General features: G+C 47.1%; 1 protein-coding gene across 1 annotated transcript in view; it reads left to right on the top strand.

Annotated features, from left to right (window-relative positions):
- The window catches only part of LOC149327881 (neprilysin-1-like), a 36,801-nt gene extending 14,459 nt beyond the window's left edge, over positions 1-22,342 (top strand). The window contains exons 5-11 of the mRNA XM_089564986.1: positions 1,636-1,807; positions 5,193-5,291; positions 8,445-8,729; positions 11,240-11,437; positions 14,404-14,639; positions 19,401-19,523; positions 21,657-22,342. Coding sequence (XP_089421112.1) covers positions 1,636-1,807; positions 5,193-5,291; positions 8,445-8,729; positions 11,240-11,437; positions 14,404-14,639; positions 19,401-19,523; positions 21,657-21,995 — 1,452 coding nt within the window. The 3' untranslated portion in view covers positions 21,996-22,342. The remainder of the gene's footprint in view (positions 1-1,635; positions 1,808-5,192; positions 5,292-8,444; positions 8,730-11,239; positions 11,438-14,403; positions 14,640-19,400; positions 19,524-21,656) is intronic.
- Positions 22,343-22,967: the final 625 nt, after the last annotated feature.

Raw genomic sequence — 22,967 nt, 5'->3', positions numbered from 1 at the left:
TTTCTGCATTACCAAGGCGCGACATGCGTTCCTTTGTAGCCATCTTGGTTTTCTTCGTGTGCTTCCTCGCAGTGATGCCGTATGGTATTATTCAAGCCTCGCTAAAGCGTGCTAACCGCAGTAAAGCTTAGATCGCTGATGATATGGGTCGCTTTGCGTTGAGAAAGAGGCCCAGGCTCTACGCCGAAGGAACTTGTACTCGAGACCTCTTTTTAATGGGTGGTACGATCAACGTACTTTATATTTATGCACGTAGAGCATTCCTACAGTATTAACGAAAGGGTGGCAGCTATCGTAATTAGGCTTAATATGAGGTACAAGCTTAAGGTAGTGCAGGCCTACGCGCCTGCATCCAGCCATGATGAACAAATCATTGAAAGTTTCTATGTAGACGTGTAATCGGCAATTCGCAAAGTTCGCAGAGAGAAATAATTTAAGGATCATGAGGACCTTTTTCCGGAAACGAAAGAACGGTGGTAAGGGAATACGTCTACTTAAGGCAGGTAGTGACCGCAGATCCGGATCATGAGAGAGAAATAACTAGAAGAATAGGAATGGAGGGGAGCGCATATGGCAGGTTTCCTCAGATCATGAATGGATATTTCCCAATATCCCTCCTGAAAAAAGTATACAACACTTGTATCTTACCGACACTCATCTAAGGGGCAGAAATATGGAGGCTAACGGAAAGGGTTCAGCTTAAGCTAAGGCCAAAGCAGCGAGCTATGGAAAGGAAAATTGTAAGTGTAACGTTAAGGGACCGGAAGCGGGCGGAGTGGGTGAGGGAATAAACGCGGGTTATAGGCATCCTAGTCGAAATCAAGAGGAAGAAATGGGCTTGGGCAGGGCATCTAATTGCGAAGGCAAGTTAACGGCTGGTTCCTAAGGGTAACGGAGTGGATTCCAAGAGAAGGCAAGCGTGGGAGGGGGCGGCAGAAAGGTAGGTGGGTGGATAAAATGAGATGAAAGTTATGTGGGCGCAGCCGGCAAAGGACAGGGTTAATTGGAGGGACATGGGAGAGGTCTTTACCATGCACTGGGCGTAGTCAGGCTGCTGCTGATGATGGTGAATGCGAAGAAAAAGTACACTGCGTTTTTTAAAGCCAAAGCCTTTCTTGGCTCATGAGAGTCATGGACGGTAGTTGTAGACAGAGGATGTCCGCAAAAGTGTTCGCACGAACTGCCAATCATATGAAAAGAACATAATAAGGAAAGAAAATTAGTGTCTGGGTAGGGATCGAACCCGGGCCACCTGCGTGCGAGACAGGGACGCTGCCACTCCACCACGACACTTCGAGCTGATTGAAGGGGCGTATAGTAAATGCACAGTTCTTAAAAAGGTATCCTAGATATGTACTGAGGCCTACATGAGTAATTAAGAGCACGTCAATTACAGAAGCCGCAATCAAGCGAGTACCAAATTTCCTCCGTTTCCGCTAAATTTTCTCCATGCCAGGCGTGCAGTTGTAGCGCCATCATGCGGCACCCACTGAAACCTCCCTCGTAATGTACAGCGCTGGCCCAGCAGATGGCGCAGGTGGCGGACAGTGCACCGTTTTTTACATTTCCGCACGTAAAGAGACCTGAGTGCATGGCACAAATTTTTTTCTAATCTGTTTCTGATTCTGTGTGTAGTTCAAGATCAGCGACTTCCAGGAAGCGTGGCACAAGAAACGAGAAGAATTGAATAAGCAGTCGCCCGACAAACTCACTGAATACTACTCCGATCAACTGCGCCTGTATCCTGGCTACAAAGTGTCGACACCTGACCACTTTGCTACGGATTTACGCACTTCCGAAGACACTTGTAAGCGTACATTCCCACTTACCTTTGCACTGAACGTCCCAGTTTCCGATATGTCATAGTGCTAGCTGTGACATCATCCGAGTGTCGTGAAAGGACGTTAGCAGGTCCCAGCTTTACGTTAAGTTGCACTGTAAGTCGCTAGCACAAACTAAACCCAAAACAGAATACAGCCTTGAAATAACAAATAATTTTTTATTGGATAAATCCACACAATGTATGTATTCAGATGGTACCACGGGAAACTATGGCCGAAACAGCCAGGAGCTTAAAGACGTTCTTGTCCGAAATGTCGCAAAACGTAAAAACGTTGTTTTTCTATAGTACACCCCCCGATTATTTTACCCACTAAAGATTACTTTCCACTTTTGAAGCAGTTAAGGTGCCAACGGCACGCAAAAATCAGTTTTAAATACTGATACTGAAAAAAGCGGTTCTGTAACCACCCGCCGGAAGTGACGCATGTTTGAGACAGCAGTCCGGACAGGTTCGGAGCGTCTGCTCGTTACGGCTCGTGCAAAGCGCACGTACGAATTCCGCGTAAAGCACTTTGCTCAATAAATACTGGATTTATGTGAAAAAAAAAACATGTTAAACCCCATAACACACATCTTAAAACGGACGGAACGTCCCACAAAAAGTTATAGCTGTGTTTTATTTAGTAGAATACTCCCCGCTCAACATCAGCGAAGATGATCGCGCCACAATACCAGTGAGCGTAGTTTGCCTGGCAGTATTCTATTACAGCTTGTCCAAGGTTGGCCATCTCGAAGGAAGGAGGCATATTCAAATGGAGGCCAAGTAGGAAAAGTACTTGTATTATCAAGTCGCCTTTTTTGAGCGGGTACGGGCGTGCCAACAGCGCATGTGCACGCTGCTGAGCGTGCAATATGGTTGTTGTCTTGAAAAAAAAAAAATGGCGTGCCTTCTCTTTCCCCTTATCATTTTTCTCCCCCGTGGAAAGGTATTCCTAGCTGCGCATAGGAATTTGGAACAGGTGCCGTGAACACGAAGTACATCAATAAAAACAGCCTGATGTCAAAAAAGGGAGCTTAGAGAATTAAGCGCTGTGTAAAGGGAACGAATATGAAAGAATTTGAGTTACAAAATAAATATGCAGTGCGTTTCAGCGAACTCTTCCAAAAATTTTCAGAAATAAGCTTTTTGGCCTAAAAATGTGGCTTTTGCGGCATAGTATTACAGGCGGACACCAGGAAACCGGCGAATCGTCTGAAGTAGTAAGCTGGTTAACTAATTTTAATAAATAACTTTTTAACTAGTACAGTTAGGCGCCTATCTGTAATTAGAGATTTGTAGCCGGTCGTTAGTAATAGCCATATCAGTTTTTAGAATGTCGAAGACGCAATTACCCTCACTGCTGTGACTCGACAAGGTTTGGCTCCATGCAGGAAAGCAACTCCTCCAGTGCTCGTAACTAGTCGAAAAAGCCAAATTTTGTGGAGCCACAGCGCCAAGGGTAATCGCCTTTTTGAAATTATAAAAACTGATACGGCTATTACTAACGACCAACTACAGATCTCTGATTGCAACCAGGCGCCTAACTCTAATAGTTAAAAAGTTAATTAATAGAAATTAGTTAACCAGCTTACTACCTAAGATGATCCACCTGTGTTCTGGTGCCCGCCAGGCCTGGCAATGCCATGCCGCAAAAGCCATAATTCTATCCTAAAAAGCCTATTTTTGAAAGTTTTTGAAAGTGTTCGCTGAAACACCCGCTATATTTTGCTCTTCGTGGACCGCGTCATTAATGCGGGGCTGATGATAGGCTGGTTCATCTTTGCGCGCCTCGGTCGGGCAAGCGACTGCGAGATGCAAAATACGTACCGGTTACAAATGAACAAAGGCTTATGCGCTACGTTCATTACTCTATTTATCTGGAACCACTTTTAAACCCGCGTACTGCAGGGGCGGAAAAGTTTTTCTAACCTTTTCAACCACACAGCTGGGCAGAACGACGGGTTGCCGGACCCCAGTCGACAATACGCCCACCACGCAAACTGCCGGTAGGCAGTTTATCTGTCAATCGATTAAGCAATTTGTAGAGCGTATAATCAAAAGTACGTGCTGTCTTCCTTTTAAAATATTTTCATTCACATATCTTATGCGTTCAGGTCTCAGACCGTGGAAACGCGCCGTGGGTCTAGCTTCCTGTAATCGAATTCAAGTATGAACGGCGTGAGGTTTTCAGTAACGCTCGTGTGGCCTTCCAAGATTCTCAGCCCAACCTCCGAATCTTTGAGGCGGCAGATACACTCGGTGCAGGACGGCATTATTGCACGTCGGGTAGAGCTGCACCTACAATAAACGCGTCCATGTTGACTCCTTTTCAGGCGAAGCAGACCTCTCCTTAGACTTGTGCCTGGTGTAAACTACGTGTCGTCCACTGTAGCTTTTGAACCCGCTATGCTATCTTGTGACCAGCGCTCCCTCGTCGTCTTTATTCTCCCGATTAGAGACGCCGCGCAGCCTTTCTTCTCCCACTTATAGCCCCCTCGGTACGTGGCATGCTTTGCCATTGGACCAGAAACACTTACGTGCACTAATGATGTAGACCGGGAGAGATCTATTGACAAAGCCCTACCTACAGAAGGGATTAGCGCAAGGGAGAAGCTTCAGTCACCCACCATTTCAAAAAAAAAAAAAAGAATATCAAGAAATTTACGAGGGTTATAAGAAATAAACCCTCTCAAAAAAGTAAAACTAGGCATAGTTTCTATATTCATAAGGTATTTTCAAGCACTGTTAGCTGCCTGGATCTCCGCTTCTTTTCTTTCAGTTTTCTATTTCGGATGACGCCGCGATCACAGGTTCTCGCATAGCCGCTCCTTTGGGCTTCAAATGTATCGCACGGACGCCTTGGCCTCCAAGGCCGTTAGCATCAAAAGCGCGATCTTTGTGCCACGCATCTGTGCACCATGCTCCTTGGAACATAAGGCCCTGATTCCCAAAATCCTTTGCTGCGCCCGGGTGACAGGGTTATTAAAAGTGCACAAGTAAGCAACTGCATATGCCTTGCGGAGCCTTCCAACAACTACAGAACACATATCACCACCGGAGCGAAAGGTTTGCTGGAGTTGTCAGTTTTCTAATGGTACGCGCTGCCAGAACAAGCAAACTCGTGCGTCGTAATAAATTCACTAAAATTTCTCCCATCTATTTTAATATGGAAGGCCTCCTGGAAGACAAGGAGATCGTAGCTGACACAAAACCGCAGCATTTTGAGAAGGTAGGAATTTCTTGCATATCCCCAGGAACAAAATTCGGCGCAAAAAACCAGAAATCTTACTATAGTATCCAGGTAGGCATTTTTAAAGATTTCAGTGTATGGTTAAATGCATCATTGATTTTGCCTCTTGGGTTTGTGCAGTGGTCAGCGTTATAAACAAGCACGTGAAGCCGAATTCTGTGTTCGTCATTCGAATTATCGAAGATATGGGAAAACAGACGGCGCCAAAAGTCACGCCAGGTGAGTATACGATCACCTGACGGAGATAAGATATGCAATTGAAGCCGCCGCTGTCTTCCTCGTTGCAAAGAATGCGTTTATCTATGCCGTTTAAGGAGCACGAAATTTCCCTATGCGTAGAACTATAAATGTGTTTCGGCATTTGCTAGGGTCGGTTTTCGCGTCAGGGGAGGTGTGAATGCAACTGCGCATTCATGTGCTTAAGTATACACTTTTGCGGCAAGGGTTTTTTGGCTTAGTTGCACCGTGCATCTATAGCCATGAGCGCTGCCCGAATGTGAAGCCCCTTCATCGGTCACGTAAGTCAGCGCTGAATGCGAGAGGGCTTACACGTGGTGCTGCCCGAAAATTGATGCTTGTTTGCATAAAAACAGGACCTTGGGTATCTAATGAAGGTTTTTAAGTCAACTTATATAAAGTAGGATTGTATTAAGTTAATTTTACTGCTCTGCAGCACTTTACTTTTATGCAACCTTATCGAAAAATCTCATATGAGTTCATATGTGTCTCGTATCATTTCATGTGTTACATACGAGCCACATGTGTCAGAAATGTCTCGTATGAACTTGATGTGCCTCATATGAACACATATATGCTTCATGCGAGTTCATATGTGTCGCAAATGTGTCACGTATGGATTCATATGGGCAGCATGTGAGCCATATGTGTCGACAAATGCGCCTCGTATCAGCACATAAGCTTCATACGAGTTCATACATGTCACTCATTGTATTATGCCATCATCAGCCTTCATTCGCACTTTCCTTTTACTCCTCTTCCCTTTCCCCTGTGTGGAGTAGCAGGCCAGGGCCATGTTACCACCGGCCGACCTCTCCACCTTTCCCTCATTAAAATTCCTTTCTCTCTCATACATGTCACAAATGTGTCTCGTATGAACGCATATGGGCTGCATACGAGGTCATACGCGTTACAAATGTCTCGGATGAACACGTGTGCTGCATATATAGTAGTTCACGCACTAAGAAAATGTGCGTTGTATGGACTTATTACGTACGTGGCATACGTCAAGTGACGCGCGACACTCTTGCGTACACAAGAGCTCCGATATGCATCGTATCAGCTTACATCAATCTCGTGCGAAACAGATAGCCCCTCATGAGTGCCTCTTATAGAGCGGGCCCTGCTGTTTGAAACACGCGGAAAAGAAGGGATGAACAAGCGATTAACAACTGCACAACCAACGCATAAAAAAACCCTTTGCCTGTTTCACATATTTTCTCCTTGATTCTCTGCTTGTGCCCTATTTCTTGTAAACAGCGGCTACCCAAACAGTCTGATGTTCGGCGTTTCCAATGTGCTTGAACAAAAGTTGAGCTAGAAGGCAAATATTGCCTTCTGTGCTTAGTTGAGCTGTCGTAAAGCTACATAGCGAATAACGCCAGGTATTCTCGTTGCTGAGCTTCGACTGTAGTTAACAATAGGTGCGCAATGAGAGTACCAACATGAAAGGTGCAGGCGCTGTGAAAATTAAAATATGTGCAAATATCAGATCTTTTAGTGCTTACCACAGAGCACATCAAGATTCATAATATCAGTGGAAGTGCAGTCAGCTATAGTTCAGCTCCTTAAACCAGGCAAATAAACATTTCACCTCACACCTAACCGGCAACTTCCAAAGTAGTGGGAAGGATAGCGTAAGTCTTGTCATGCCAAAATAATGCAAACATTTTCCGTCTCAGCAGTGGTGTAGTGGTTAGTGTAGCGAGCTGTATATCTGTAGCACAGTGGTGCGAATCCGGTCCTCACATTTTTTTTTCGCTTCCTTTAGTCCACTAACTTCTTTGGAAGCTATTTTATTGCTAACGGCCTTTTAATTCCAGCCCAGCCCTTCCCTTTCCTTTCTCATTAATTGTAAACGAGACACATATGACACGTATGACATACGTGGGCACATACGGCATACGTCGACACATATGACACATATCCCATAATCTCGTATGAACCAGGCACATATGACACATATATATGAAATTTTTCGATAGGGAAGATAGGGTATATAAAATGTCACCCTCAATATCACTGCTGTACGGACTCCTCGCATTTATTGCTAGTTAGTGTTGTTCTTTATGCGACTCCGGCATATGCGGGATTCCACCGCGGGAGCTTCATATCTTGCACGCTGAGAAAGATCCACACATTCAGCTTGCTCGATTCTACATCCTCTAATTGTGCTTCCAGTAGACTTCTCCACCGGCACAAAGTCAGCTCATGAACCCCTGATACATTCTGAATTTTATAATTTAATATCTCAGGCTGCTAATAGAGGCCAGCACTGGATCCATTCAGCATAACTTTTTCGTCCCTGTCAAGAACAGCGCATAGTTCCAAAAGACGACGAGCGCATTAGTTTAGTACTGTGCGGGAGCAGAGCGCTAAGGTGTTCTTCCGTCTCACCTACCGTCTAAAAGCTTCTGGTGGCCGTGACACGGAGGTGCTGGAACTGAAATTTCTGCACTGTACCTCCAATTCACTTTATCACGTCACACCTAATGTCTATCTTACCCCCGATACTCCTCTATTAACCAGGAGTCATCATAGCCCTAGTGTTAAGCATACTTTGCTCGTTGTAATAATTTCAAACACGTTTTTTTTTCCTAGGACAATTCAACATTGGAACTTAATTTCTGACATAACGTGGTCTCTTCCAATAACCTGATTCTTAACAGTTATCGACGCCGCATTGTGTTTTTGTTTTGTTCATTGTGTATTGCTTCAATTTATTAGTTACAGCGTCTCTATCACCTTGTTCGCGCAAACATTTTGGTTAAGTTTTGTAGCGTGAGCTACATTGGCCACAGTCTCGCCGTTTCGCGTGCTCCCTCCGTCGACCATACTGCGCATGCGCGAGGAGCGAGTGACGTCACTGCGCACAGATGGCGCGCTTCGGCGCGCGCGTTCGCCGTCGCCTCGCCGCTGCCGCTGCTGCCGCCGGCGCAGAGCCACGTGACGTCACTGCTCACGCTGCGTATATTCTGGCACAGCAGAGCTAAGCCACTGCCAACTTTTTTTGTGTGTTTGTTTCTTGTACCCTGCCGTTTTTGTATGTATTTTTAGCGTCGCTCCTGCACTAGCTCAAACAGGGCCTGCAGTGTGTGTAAAAAAATAAACCACCGCCCCCGTTTCTGCTTGCAGAGAAATGGGCTCGCACGGTTGCCAAATACACCCGGGACATCTACGGAGGCGGCGCCATGATCCACTACCAGAAGGAGCTGCTCGATGCGCTCAAGGAACTGCTGGAGGCCGCCGACTGGGGGGAGCGGACATTCACTGCCGTAACAGCTTGGCGCCTCTTCGATGTCCTCAGCGATTACGTGCAGCCTGCGAAGCTGGTCGGCGGGAAGGACAAGAAAGAGGTGTGCTTCAACCACGTCCAAGAGTTGATGCAGTTCGCTATGGCCAGCCGCTACCTGAGAGCTCGTGAGTCACCGCGGTGTTTCCTGGAAGCTCTATTGCCGCACTTTTTAATAGAATAGGCAGCGAAGTACGTCGTCTCCGCTGCACGAGGTGGCGACACTATTGAGTGAAAAGCTTAAAAGCATAGTGGGTGGTGCTGAAATGAGTGTAAAAGAAGTTTCTTGGTCGGCCAGTGCGTACAGTCTTTGCCAAAAGCAACCAGGCAGCATGGTTTTCTTCTCGCTGTGCAGTGGACCACAGCGGCTTGTATATAGAGGCCAAAAGCGCTTGAAATACGAGGCCTAGGGTTTCTCTTAAGTTACGGAGATCTAGAGATGGGTGATATAAGTAGTCCGCTATGCAACCGAGAAGCAAATAATGCTGACCTCTTACTTTTGGCAAAGATATGATACACGAGAATATTTGTCTTCATATGAATATAATGCATTATTACTTATGACGTACTAATTTTCGAACTGCTAGATACCTCATATGCTTCTGCGGGAAATGTTAGCGCTGCGAAGAGAATTTATTCAGGGCTGAGTTTCTTATCAAGAGCTTTATTGTGACCGGTTTTTCTATTGCAGAAAGAGCACTCAACAGCACGGAGAAAATCGAATTAGCACGCGTTAGGCGAGCATGCTCGTGGCGAAGGATACAGGGGTGCTAGAGTATATGAATACTTTACAGAGTCTTTCAATTCAGGGCTCAAGAAGTTTTTAGCAGGTGCAAAAGTTCACCGGTTAATTTTAACCGTATAAACTAGTAACAATAAAGCGACCATCCCTTTCTCCAGTCGGCTATTCGCAGTCATCGTTCAGCTCTTATGGCGTGCTCATCAAACGTGTGGAAGCCCAATAGCTTTCCGAGGCATATTCCTAACGCGTAAAAAGCGCTCGTCTCCATCGGCGTGGTATTTCGCGGCTGAAACAACTGTGTGCCCTCGCTAGCCAGCTGAAATTCGGTGGAAGGTGAGCTTGCTGTTGAACACTGTCGGCAATGCGCCCTATCAGTGTCCGCCCAGGTGAAATATACTTAGTGGGCCACGGCGTGAGCAATATCTTCGGGCTAGGGTGAGACACATACATTTGTTTTTTTTTTCCGCTACGTATTTGAAGACACGGACTTGTTTGGGGGTAACTTAAACCTTTGATTCTCATAGTGCAAACACGCTGTACAAACGACGCTGGCGTTAGAAAACGGAAGGAGACAGGGAAAATTTGATGTGACGTATGTTTTCAAATGAGCGGCGCTTTTATCAAGGAGGACGCTTTGGGAGACCGTTTGAGAAGTGTGAGCTTCACAGCAACACCGGCGTTGTGCCGAATTAGAGACAGAACTGGTAGTCGTGTATGAAATCGTAATACTTCGTGTCATATATAACATCGCTAAGTGATATTTTTGTCGAATGCATTATTGCATGACTCTCGACACCGCTGCGATTCCAAGATAATTCTCGGAATGGCCGAGTATAGGTGGACGTAGAGCTGAACCTTCCCCATGCAGTCACTGCTTATAGGTCAAGAGTTAAAGTAAGGATTAAATGGGATACCAATTTGCCAGAGGTAAACGTGATGATGCATCTGTCATGGATCGAACAATTTCATCAATATAGTTTTTAAAGAAAATGTATGAAATACTTTATTTCAACGTGACAATAGCTCAACCCTAATCTTTAGCGATAAATGCTAGTCTATCTATACAACTATTTATCTATATGTGTGTATTCCCTGTTCGTCCGACCGCCCATCTGTCTGTTCATCCTTCGGTCACCTTTGTCATCTTGCTTTTGTAACTGTCTGCCTCCCCGTGCTTGTGCCGGTCTGTAGGCTTGCTAACATGTCTTATCGTGTCCGTCAGTTTGTCTGTCCTACATCAGTCGGTATGTAGAATTGCCTGTCTTTCTGTCTGCCTGCGTCGTGTGTGTGTGTGGGGGGGGGGGGGGGGGGTAGTGTTCTTGCACGCATACCTTTGCGTGGTGTGTTACATTTCAAACATTCAGCGTGGAGCGCCAAAAGCTATAAACATGTTTTGAAGGATATGATTTTAGTCATCACCCCGTCCCGCCTCTTTCTCTATCGCTATCGATCGGATCCTTCCTGTCCCAACTGCCCCTGTATCTATGCGGACCTGGCCCATTGCCTCTTCTATTGCCCGGCTGCTCAGCAGTCGGGTTCCTACCCTCCACGTTCTCTATCCATTACCACCTGGCTCGACTGGCTTGGCGCTGAAGGGGAGGATGAACAGCGACTTCTGGTCGCCCAGGCGGTCGACATGCTCAGGCATGGCTCAGCCTACAAATTATGGTCGAATAAAGGTATTTTACTACTACTACTAGTACAGTGTAAGATTTATTAGCAGGAAATCCTGTAACCAAATTGTTCCAGACCCTCACAAAATACTGCTACCTGCACTGCAGCAACAAAAACTCTCTTTCATCTAAAATTCCTTTGTTTTGACGCGACGCGACGCGAATATGTTTCATCCACTGTGTTTTGTAATTCATGGTGTAATTCTAATTTCATACCCTGCAGGCGTGAGCTGGTTTGCGGTGGCGGTAGCGGACGGGATGTTTTACGATATCCACAAAGCCTTCAAAGCAACCTTGGAGAGCTCCAGCTGGCTGAAGGGCACCGTGCTCGAATTTGCCCACAGAACCTTGGACAGGATGAAGAGCCACTTTGGTAGTCTCGACGAGACTATCGAAGAAGCCGCCGTGAACCGGCATTATGGTCAGTGGTTCACCGGAAATTCTTTACACTAAGCGTGAAGAGTACTGCTCTGTGCCACTTTAGCCAAGTTGGATTCTATATTTAGAGGAATGAAGCTTTCCGTTTACTCACTACCAATGCCTTTTGGCAACCTTAGTGTTTGAAGATCTCTGGGTGTTGAACCTATTAATGAAATATCTAAATGGCTATTGACGAGCACGAAAGAAGCCCTTTGCAGTGTTCCGCCAAACATGCACAGTGCTAGGCAGTTTGCCCTCTAATGAGCAAGTCCATGCGCCTTGCATTCTAGCGTTAGAGGCGCGCTCCGTTATAAAGTACAAGTTCTGTAGTTTTATTAGGCCTATAAGAACGCAGTTTGCCTGAGCATTTGTGTCCGGTCCACACCGCAAAACCTACGAAAAAAGTCATAAAACCTAGTCAACCTAGTCATAAAAGGTGGGTTCCACAACTTCCGAGCATTTGGGTGGGAAGGTGGAGGTGGGGGGGAGGGGGCTATTGGAGAGTCTTTGCCACACCAACAACAGATGCCGATCAGCCTTAATTTACCGACTGCCGCTGCTTCAGAGGGGTTTGGGCCGGTAGAGAAAATTCAACATGCCAGCTCAGCTTCGTCGAGTAGCTGAACTTAAGTAAACTGGCGCTTTCCAACGGGACACGCGCCGTAATTGCTGGCATCCAAACGCGCGTTCATGAAATCGCCGGCAACATTGCTACTTCACAAGATACAATTGCAGCGGAAGATTCGCGACAACCACCTGCTGTGCGCGGGTGCCTCACACTTGGCCGTGCTCCGTCTTCTGGTCGGAACGAATTTCGCCATAAGCAGCTGCCCCCTATAGGATTGCTGCAAAGGCAACTCTAGCCGCATGGGGTGTTTTGATGTCTCTCCTAACGGAGCACAGGCACCTCCTGACTATAGAGTTCTCTCGAGCAAGCGTGTAGCTGTTTTATGGGGCCGTAAATGACAGTTTGCTTTCGTCTATCATCAACGGAAGGCCCTGCAGGGAAGAACAGAGGTCACGGTGTACACTTACTGGTCACATCAGTTCCTGCAGTAAACAGCATAATCTGATTTCAGAATGGCGCTGTCACTGTGGTTATTGCATGGCGTAAAGCATACTGCACTATAAAGTTACAATAAGCGTGCACGCATCGCCTTTGATAATGGGAACCAGAAAATGGGCAGCTCAAATGCTTGTACGCTCGGCGGAGAGTGCAGACACAGTCAAAGCCACGCAACTGGACTGTGACACTAGCGTGACTGTTCGGCACCTCGAAACCTTTTGCCGCGTGGAGTGCGCTCTAACTGCTCAAATGCTCAACAGCCGAAACGCGATTCTCTACAAGTCGCACGCATATGGGATTGAAAAACAAGAGGCGCTTAATACTTCCAAGGGGCGCTGCTACTCTCAAAGAACCCTGGGGCAGCTGAGGCGGCCTTTCACGCTGCCAGCCGATACTTGGGGCTTTCATTTTTTATTGTTATTTCAAAACTGGAATAAGTAGAATGAAACTATGTAAAATGGTACTGGGCCCAGAGCCAAGGCTAGCGTAGAGTCCATCACAAACATGCGTTGAAAATGTAATTCTCACATAAATAAGTCCGAAATAATAAAATCACAACATAATGTTTACGCACCCTTTTAATTAATATGTCCGTATATACATTTGTTGAACATACTGACATTCTTTGTAGATAATAACCAAAAGGTGATAACATTTTTACAAAATCCTTTGGGCGCGAAGTTTACGCAATCATCCGTCCTGAAATTCACAGACTCAGCAAGAACATTTTCAGGGTTTTAAAAAGTTAATTTTTATTTTAACATAATTAGGAATTCCATTCCATATTAGTGCACCGTTCAACTCAATCAGCCTTGTACCGTAAGTATTGCGGCATAGTGGCAAGTTAAAATGGTTCGCACTTGCAGCTCTAGCGTTGTACCTTATAAGAGTTATACCGATACTATGGTGAAACGGGTCATTGCATTGCAGTATTTCATGAATTTCCTGTGCTGTTCTTAACTTATGAGTAGGATGTAAAGGTAAAATATGGGCTGACTGAAAAAGTGGCTTGCTGAGGCACAGCATTCACCCTCGTGCATCTATATTTTCGACGGAAGGTGACGTCGCAAAAGCACTGGGAATTCTGTTCGGAAGCTTAACCGTTCGGGCTTTAGAGGAGAAGCCTAGTTTCATACAGTGGGGATCGCTGATTTTGTTCGTAACCCGAAGATTATCTTTCATAACGGGTAGTCTTGGAAGTCCCAGGTTACATCCAGCTTCCAGACATGTAACGCACGATTCGAGATCCCTAACTTGGTCAAAAAGTTGGCGACTGAAAACAAAATTGCCTGCCTTTGCAAATCGCTCATTTAGATCTTGGCAGAACTTGAAAGGAAGCCAATGAAACGTCATCTTCCAGTACGTAGCTGCATAAGAGAGTTTGCAGAGTTTCGCGCACATAACGGATGGCGTCGATAGGTTGCACAGAAAAAGCCGCTGCACCTAAATGGGCAAAATTTTTTAAGTGTCCTCCCTCATAGGTGTTGATTGGAGTCACTCCCTAATGCGACACCACCATGCGACACCACAACCATCCGACACCAGGTGGCGGTGGTGAACATGCGACGAAGAGTGATTGCACGAAACGATTTGAGCCTTTGCTACCTGCCCTTCATCGGCTTCTACTGGGTTCCTGAATATGTTTCTGGGAAAAAACAGCGCTGAGACGAGGGACAAAGAAAGAGGAGGACAACAGGACAGAGGACAGAGGAGGACAACAGGTCCTGTTGTCCTCCTCTTTTTGTCCCTCGTCTCAGCGCTGTTTTTTTCCAGCAGTATGTACCAACTAGCTCAACTCTCCGTTTTATTGAATGTTTCGCCGATTATTCATTAGCACATTTCCTGTGTCACTTGGAACATCCGCTAAATCACAGCCTGGCCGCCACTCTCATCGCACGCAGATTTTTACCCGGACATGGCACCGACCGGCGTGTTCCTCGTCGAATGGCTCAAAGCCCGATCGGCGAGGGCACAGGAGAAATGGGGTGACCAGAGGCGCATACACGTCAACCTGAGCCGAGCGAGCCCCTACTACGTAGAAGGCAGCCACGCCGTGATCGCGCCGACGGGCGCAATGCTGCCCGCTTTCTTCCACCCTGTAGGCAACCCTGCTCTGAACTACGGGAGCCTAGGCAGCGTGAGTCTATACGCAAAAGCGAATATTGAACTGAAGTAACAAAAAAAAATTGGAGGCTTATCAAGGTTAAGCCCAGTGGATGCGAAGCACAGAGACTGACGCGACGGCGGGCGCGCGCTGCTTCATCCCTGGCGTGACGTCACATATCACGTGATGCAGCGATGGTGGCGCCACCGCCGCGTCGCGCGCGACGGCGCGAACCGAAGCGTTGAGGTATAGTGCCTAGAATACTGGTATACTAGAATACTAGTATATTCTAGGCACTATAGTTGAGGCCTCCGCCGGGCGACGTCCGACGGCGCGATATGAGGCCCCATCTGCAGCCGGTGTGACGTCATCACGTGACGTCATGTCACGTGACCTACTTGAAGGTCACTTGAAGGTCAATGGTGGCCACCGCCGGGAGGCGACCGACGGCGCGATATGAGGCCCCATCTGCAGCCGGTGTGACGTCATCACGTGACGTCATGTCACGTGACCCCACTTCAGGGTCAATGGTGGCCACCACCGGGCGTCGCGCGAAGGCCCGAAACCTACGTTAATATGCTTCGCATAAAACGCATCGCAAGTGCGATACAACCATTCGGACAAGTCCGCCGAGCGCGTCAAGTTTTATATCCCTGTCAAGCGCACAAGTTAAGTGCACTTACGGGGAGTGCGCTTCGGCATACTGAGTGACAATTTGGGCTACGCGGGGCTAAACGGGAAAGCAAAGTGTACTCGTAGTAAGAAGAAATGGCAGCACGAAATGAGCGGAATTTCTGAAGAGGTCGATGGAAAACAAAAGGGACTTTATTAATTGATTGCTTAACGTGATAGCGCAGATAAATCCAGGTTAAACAGTTTTTAACCATAAAAAATAGAAATAGAAGAAAAGGCAAGACCAGCCAAGGCTGTCCATTTTTGCGGCAACAAACAAGATGGCGGCGGGCAGCGATGTTGCATCTGTCTCGTTCCTTTGTTTTGTTGCTTCGCTTGTAGCTATAACGAATTTTTCTAAAAACAGTGTTACAGCATGTAAAATGAACTTGTAAGTACTTTTTTATGCACTATACATATTGTGCCTTTGAAGTCGCTGGTGGCGAGGCTCCGCACTCAACCCTCAAGTTGTGTTCTGTGAACGCACTCCTGTGAGTGCAATTATGGGAGTACACTTTGAGTGCAATTACGTTGCGCCGTTTAGCTGTGCAAGAGTGCACTTTTAAAAAGTGACCCTCTTCGTAAGTGCACTTTATTTTGAACTTTATTTTACCGCGCTTTAGGGGGATATTAGACGACTCATCCTCTCTAGGCGCCTCGGCCTGCGCGATCAGTTTAGAAATCGTATTGTTTAGATTGCTTTGAAAACAGGATCCGATTACTGAATGGAATGTTATAAGCAAAAAGATAGAGTTAGCGATTTACTTACAAATGCATTCTGATCCTGTCGCATTTTGCCACAGGTGTCTTGAGAAAGTACACAACTACAAGACAGGGCACACAAATTATATAAACCGAACATACGCGAAAACTGCGTCACCCAAACGCTAACTTATAAACTTTCCAGCTTTTTAAATGATCGTCATTCTGCTCAGAAACTTATTAAAGATACCAAGTCATTGAAAGTTTAACTGTTTTCACACCAGGTGTAACCATTCCTTCCATTTTTGTCTCTCGTTTTTGTGAATTCGTTAAACGGCATATAGGTGTTCAATATAAAACAACGCTTGGCAATGAAGCCACGCAGTGTGCATTTCTATTTCGTTTGTGCTTTCTACGCTGAATATCTTGTGCTCCTGAATTGGAGCAAGAAGGGGAATACTGTTCGGCAGGCATTCATCTGCCTTTTGGTCTGCCCCTAGCTTAGCAACTGTAACTCCGTTGTTTTAAAAAGTTGAAGCCTGGTGATAGGCTTCATGTATATTGTAGCGCCACTCTTTGTTCTTGCCGCGTTCTTCCTCACTTTTACACTTCCTCTCCGTCTTTATTTCCGGTGTCTGCGATAGCGGAAGTTCGTCCCCCTGGCGCACCTCGTAGCTGGTGGTGGTGATTATTTCGCTTCGCGAAATGCTCAGAGTTTCAGCACATGCGAAACAGATTACCGCATCGTAGACTACGGCCCGATCTAGAGCGTAAATAATTATCCAAAGGGACGAATAGTATTCTGCGTCAAAAAAATGGCTGAGGCTTAGCTTAGGTTAAGCCTAGTCAGATGCGAAGCTAGTCAGATGCGAAGCGACCAAGGAGGCGTCCTCCTTGGTCGCGACACCTCGCGCGACGGCGCTAGCTGGGGCCCCGTTTCTCCTATGTCGTTACGTCACGCATCACGTGGTCCTCCTTGGTCGCGACGCCTCGCGCGACGGCGCGAGCTGGGCCCCCGTTTCTCATCTGTTGTGACGTCACGCACCACGTGGTCATCCTTGGTCACGACGCCTCGCGCGACGGCGCGAGCTGGGCCCCCGTTTCTCATCTGCTGTGACGTCACGCACCACGTGGTCATCCTTGGTCACGACGCCTCGCGCGACGGCGCGAGTTGGGCCCCCGTTTTTCATCTGCTGTGACGTCACGCATCACGTGGTATGACATGGAGGTGACGAAAGGTCAATGGTAACGACACCGCCGCGCTCGAGGAGCTGGGTTGGGCTATTTTAGTATGCTTCGCATAAAAGTGGTGATAATCGAGGCAGGAGAAATGAGTTTCGCGTTATTTATAGCGGGCCTCCAGATTTAAGCCTGATGAGGACGCTGGAAAGCAAGGATGGGCAAGGAGGTTCGCGCCTAAAAGCCCCTTGAAAGGGGCAATGTCGCTATCTTCTCAGTAGAGAGTTATAGAGAGGCATTACGTGAAGAGGGATGCGCGCTTTCCCTGGCGCCAGATTATGCAATCTTTGTACTTGCGTCACGCGATCACATGATGGGTTGTGCGACGTCAGCACATCATGTGGTTGAGTGACTAACTGATGTGAACACTGCGCTGGGAGCTGTGCTTCATGCAGATGTTATGACACTATTGGCAAGAGCCGGTCGGGTGTCGCCGGAGTCCTGCGTGTATTGTTTTGTTCGAGACGAATAGATCTGTTGCAGCTGTACAAACGGGAGGGGGGGGGGGGGGGGCTTTCTTCCCTTGCCGTTGCCGCGGCCGTTTGGTCTCGTCAAGAACGACTGTGCGCGCGCCTGGGTGGTGCCACGACCACGACAATCGCCCCGGGTGGCGCTCATCAGGTTATAACGACGTCATTTCATGCGAACGATTCTATATGCGCACATGCCTTTAACAGCTGGCACCGTGAAAATATTAATGCGAAAGCAATAATATGTGGCTCATCAGCAACGAAACCCGGCGACGTTCATCAAGAAAAGTGGTACCAAAACCTCTGACGTCACCATGGTCTCGCAAGCCGTCAGCGGTAGACCACAAGATAGTAATGGACAATCATAGGCAATGGAGAAAAAAAACATTAGATGAGAGAGCAGTAGTTATTGATGGGGGTGGTTAGTGGTACTCGTAGTTTTGGAATGATAAGTGGCATTAGTAAATAATGATGAGGGCCAATAATGAAAATGACAATGATAAAGCCTTTAGGTTGAAGGCCTTTAGGTTAAAAGCATTCAGGTCAACAGCGTTTAGGTGAAGGCGTTCAGGTTAAATGCCTTCAAGGTAAAGTCCTCTAGGTCAAATGCCTTTAGATCAGAGGCCATTATGGTTAAGGCCTTTATGTAAAGGCATTTAGATCAAAAGATGCATTCGCATTAACAGCAGGTAAGGACCTTAAGTGCCCTCCATAACTTATCTGCGATGTGATGTACCTCAGAAATTTCCTTCGCGGTTTGGATAAGAAAAGCCGAAAAAAAAAGACATTTTTCGTCCCGGTGCTTAGAGGCTCGAGGCCGTTGATATCATTTTAGCCTTTAAGGCAAAGCAGTGACGAAATTGTTTTTTTCACGCTGTACGTTGCCTATATATTTTTTTTCTACACATGTATCTACTTCTTGAGTTTCCGTAATTAAAAAAAAAAAAAAACTCGCCAAAGCACGAAACCTAGCGGTCTAAGTCAGAAAAGGGAATACACTGAACGCGCATGCAACTGTATCATAGCGGACGAAGTATACATTGCTTAAATACCGAAGAGGTGGCCCAGTTAGGACATTGTGATGGTCTGATACACTTCCACTGTAAGTAGAAGCGATTCGAGGTGGTCGGCTTGTTCAAATAATGAAAAAGAAGATACACGAACGGTAAACGAAACAAACGAAAGGCGAGGCCCGAGGCAGGGGAAAGCTTGTACCTATTAGACAGCCGACAGGTCGCCGGCGGCATAGAGGATCGAACTCCGCATGTTCCACATACCTGGCAAATGCTGAAACGACTGGGCCGTAACTATGGTGCAGAAAATAAAAATTAAATTGTCTTCGAGTAAACTTTGCGGCACTGTTGTCGTGTGCTTTCCTCAATGCACTTCTCTAACTCTGTGCTAAAATGATCTGCTAGCGTGTGAAATGTATTGTGAAAAATTATTCGAAGTGCGTCAGCGGACTCTAGGCTGCAGTCGTGTCCAGCGAACTGCTTTTGAAAAAAAAAAAAATGAGTAAGCGAACAAGCAGCATCCATTTCAGGGTAGGCCGTTTATACGCTCGTTTATGTTGGTTAACGGGGGACTGGTAGTAACCTTATCCCGACTTGCATTGCGAGACACAAAGAAGGTGTGTGAAGACGAACAGTCTGTACTTAAACCTAGTCCGCACTGACCCGTCCTCGTAATGCCTGCGTGTGTCTTACTGCAGGCCTTGGCCCACCAGATTATGACCGGGTACGACATCTATGGCCCAACCATTTACTGTTTCCACGAGACTACAAGGACCGCCTTCAACCAGAGGGTGCAGTGTCTACGCACCTCGCACGCACAGGTATAGCTGGCGCGCCAGGTTATTGCTCAGAGTCTAGCAAGAAATCTGTCCGGATTTCACGCTGGAAAAACATTCTGTACGACAACTGTATTCACCGACGCTTGTTGAAGAAAGGCGTTGTGTGTATAAAATTAAGCTTTCGCGAAAACCTCGAAGCCCGCGATTCAGGACATCATCATCATCATCAGCCTGACTACACCCACTGCAGGGCAAAGGCCTCTCCCATGTATCTCCAATTGACCCTGTCATTTGCCAGTTGCGGCCACTGTATCCCCACAAACTTCTTAATCTCATCCGCCCACCTAACTTTCTGCCGCCCCCTGCTAGGTTTGCCTTCTCTTGGAATCCACTCCGTTACCCTTAAAGACCAGCGGTTATCTTGCCTAATCACGACAGAATCACGACAAATGAAGCTATGAGGCAAGACGTGGCGCAGGGGTCTGGTCAGGTGGTGGGTGCCACGGTTTCGATAACCAGCTTGTGGGCCACATTCGTCCCGTATAGCGGATGCCTTAATTCCGTAGTCCTCCGCAACTTAGCTCGCTACCTTTTACATCAACCCCCCCTGCATGCTGCGGGTTGAAGTTGAGCTCCGGAAAGACAAGACCACTCTGACAGTTGAGTGGGCCTAAGCGGGCCAGAAACTTGTAGGCTCACGACAAGGTTTGAAATTAGGTTGAGTACAGCGCAACAAGCTATGCAGATGGCATTGAGTGGGTGTAAAATACGGAAAAGGAAGAGACCAAAGCGGGACATCGAAGAAAGGAGACATTTAGTGATAGCTAAAGTAAAGAAGGGCACGTTGGCAGGCCGTGTAGTTGGAACGCAAGATAACCGTTAGTCCTTAAGTATAGTAAGGGAGTAATTACTCATTGACGTCCACCGGAGCGCAGCCATACGGCTACAAAGGAAAGCTATACGGCTTTCTCAGAAACTTCGTAGTTAAAGAAAAATTCTGCCTGCTCCGGGGTTCGAACCCGGGACCACCTTAAGGGTGTACCTCTGGGTTCCAGAAGAATGCAAGCGTAACAGGTGGAGGCAAAGGGCCAAGTGGACAAGATTAGAAAGTTCGCATGAAGAAGGGGTAGCGGCTGACGTAGGACAGGATTAATAGGAGGGATATCGGAGAAGCCGATCTCCTGTGTTGATGTATTTAGGCTGATGATGAGGATGATGATTCTGCTTGCTTCACCTGGAAGCGCATTTAGTGCAGACGATGAGCGCTGATACGTATATTCTAGCAGCCATGCATGTCAGCTATGTTCCGGTAGACTCTACGGGCATTAAAAATTAAGTCCGCCGGATAGAAATACTGGAGTTACTATTCATTACCACCCATGCAAGCAGGCAAACAGGGCTGAAAATCATGTCCAAGATTCTCGGAGAGAAATTGTGAAAATTGGAGAATTGTAAGATCCTGTCATGGAAATGGGTAATGGTCCGATCTAAATCTGTGGACTTTCTATAGAAAAATCCTATAGGACAGTCTATAGATAATCTATTTATTTATGGCCATGCATAGGAACCTCGAGATCCTTGCCCTTTCAAGCATGGCTGCTGAGGCTACCTAACCTTGTTTAAACTTTTACCATAAGCCATTTCTAAATTTTTGCCTTTTGTGTTTACTAGTTAGTACGAAATAACTTTCTAGTCTCATTACTCCACCGTTGATTTTCACTTTTGTACAACATCCTATATAAAAAAATTTTCTATACCTTGAGCTGGGCGCATGATAGCCACCTACTCTTATGCGCCATTAAACCAAACATAACCCAACCATTTTAGGACACTTTTCTCTATGGGCAGCCTAGAGACTACGAAAACCCCAAAGGAAATATCTATATGCAGGCAATAGAGTCTACCAGAAAACTATAGACAGTCTGTAGAGCATTTCATAAGGGTGTACACATGCTGTATGGACAGCCAACAAAATGAAGAAATAGACGCCGTATAGCCCACGTTTTGGCAAGAATAAAAGCGCAACAAGACGACACAAAGAAGAAGGAAAAACGGCAGGACAGGCGCTGTCCTGTCCTTCTCTGTGTCGTCTTGTTGCGCTTTTCTATGAACCAACATGCCCCGGAGAATGTTTTACTGAAGCCCACGTTTTCTAACCCGATTCCTTGCCTACAGACGTGGCTGACAAACTTCAAGGGCAAACCCAAGGACCTGGCTGAAAACGTGGGAGATCTGGTGGGCACAGCGACAGCGTTGGAAGCTTTCAAGAGGCTGCCCAGCGCCGAGCAGACCCAGACCTTGCCGGACCTCAACCTAACCGCATTGCGGCTCTTCTTTGTGGGTCACTGCATGACGACCTGCAGGCTGGACAGCCGCACACCCACGGGGAACTTTGCGAGCGCGCGAGCGCGCTGCAATGTGCCTGCCATGAACTTGCACGCATTCTCGGTGGCCTTCCAGTGCAGGCGCGGAGCGCGCATGAATCCCGCCCGCAAGTGCTCCTTCTGGAGCTAACCGTCGTAGAGGGCGCCGCAACCTACTTGCCAGCAATGGCAGTAGGGTCAGCCGACTGCATGTCGGCTCCACATCCGTGAAGTGTACGTGTGTTGTCAGCTGAAGCCTTTTTTCAGGGCGATGAGAACCCAGTGTTTTGAAAGCCGCACAATGCGTTGCACTGTCTGAGAATTGTTATCAGCGACCGCCTTAAGTCAGCGGCGGCAGCTCTCGGGGTTTCTTAACGCGGCGTTCAAGGGTTGGGTGCGCCAAACCTCGGGAGCCGCGTTTCGGGAAAGGCTAGCTAAAATCAAAAAGCACCGTTGTGGCGATTTACTGCATAGGTGTAAAACAGGCTTGAGAGGACATATTGGAGGGCTAAAATACAGGGACGAGGGTAGACTAAGACAACACAGGCGCTAGCAGTAAGCTGGGCTAATTGGTGTTTGGATTGAGGGGACATAGTATACAACAGCTCTATCCTACCGGTACTCACCTATGGGGCAGAAACGTGGAGGCTAACAAAGAGGGTTCAGCTTAAGTTAAGGACAACGCAGCGAGCTATGGAAAGAAAAATGATAGGTGTAACGTTAAGAGATCGGAAGAGGTCGGAGTGGGTGAGGGAACAAATGCGGGTTAATGACATCTTAGTTGAAATCAACAGGAAGCAATGGGCTTGGGCAGGGCATGTAATGCGAAGGCAAGATAACCGCTGGTCCTTAAGGGTAACGGAGTGGATTCCAAGAGAAGGCAAACGCAGCAGGGGGCGGCAGAAAATTAGGTGGGCGGATGAGATGAAGAAGTTTGCGGGGATACAGTGGCGGCAACTGGCGAAGGACAGGGTTAATTGGAGAGACATGGGAGAGGCCTTTGCCCTGCAGTGGGTGTAGTCAGGCTGATGATTAGATGAGATGATGAGTGGAAGCACTAAAAAAAGACAACACTAGCGCCTGTGTTGTCTTTGTCTACCTTCGTCCCTGTTTTTTAGCGCTC

The sequence above is a fragment of the Amblyomma mixtum genome, chromosome 10 (assembly GCF_055824585.1).
Source record: "Amblyomma mixtum isolate Tamu chromosome 10, ASM5582458v1, whole genome shotgun sequence".
NCBI classification, from domain to species: domain Eukaryota; kingdom Metazoa; phylum Arthropoda; class Arachnida; order Ixodida; family Ixodidae; genus Amblyomma; species Amblyomma mixtum.
Note: the sequence above shows the minus strand (reverse complement) of the source record. Positions and strands in the feature narration are given on the sequence as shown.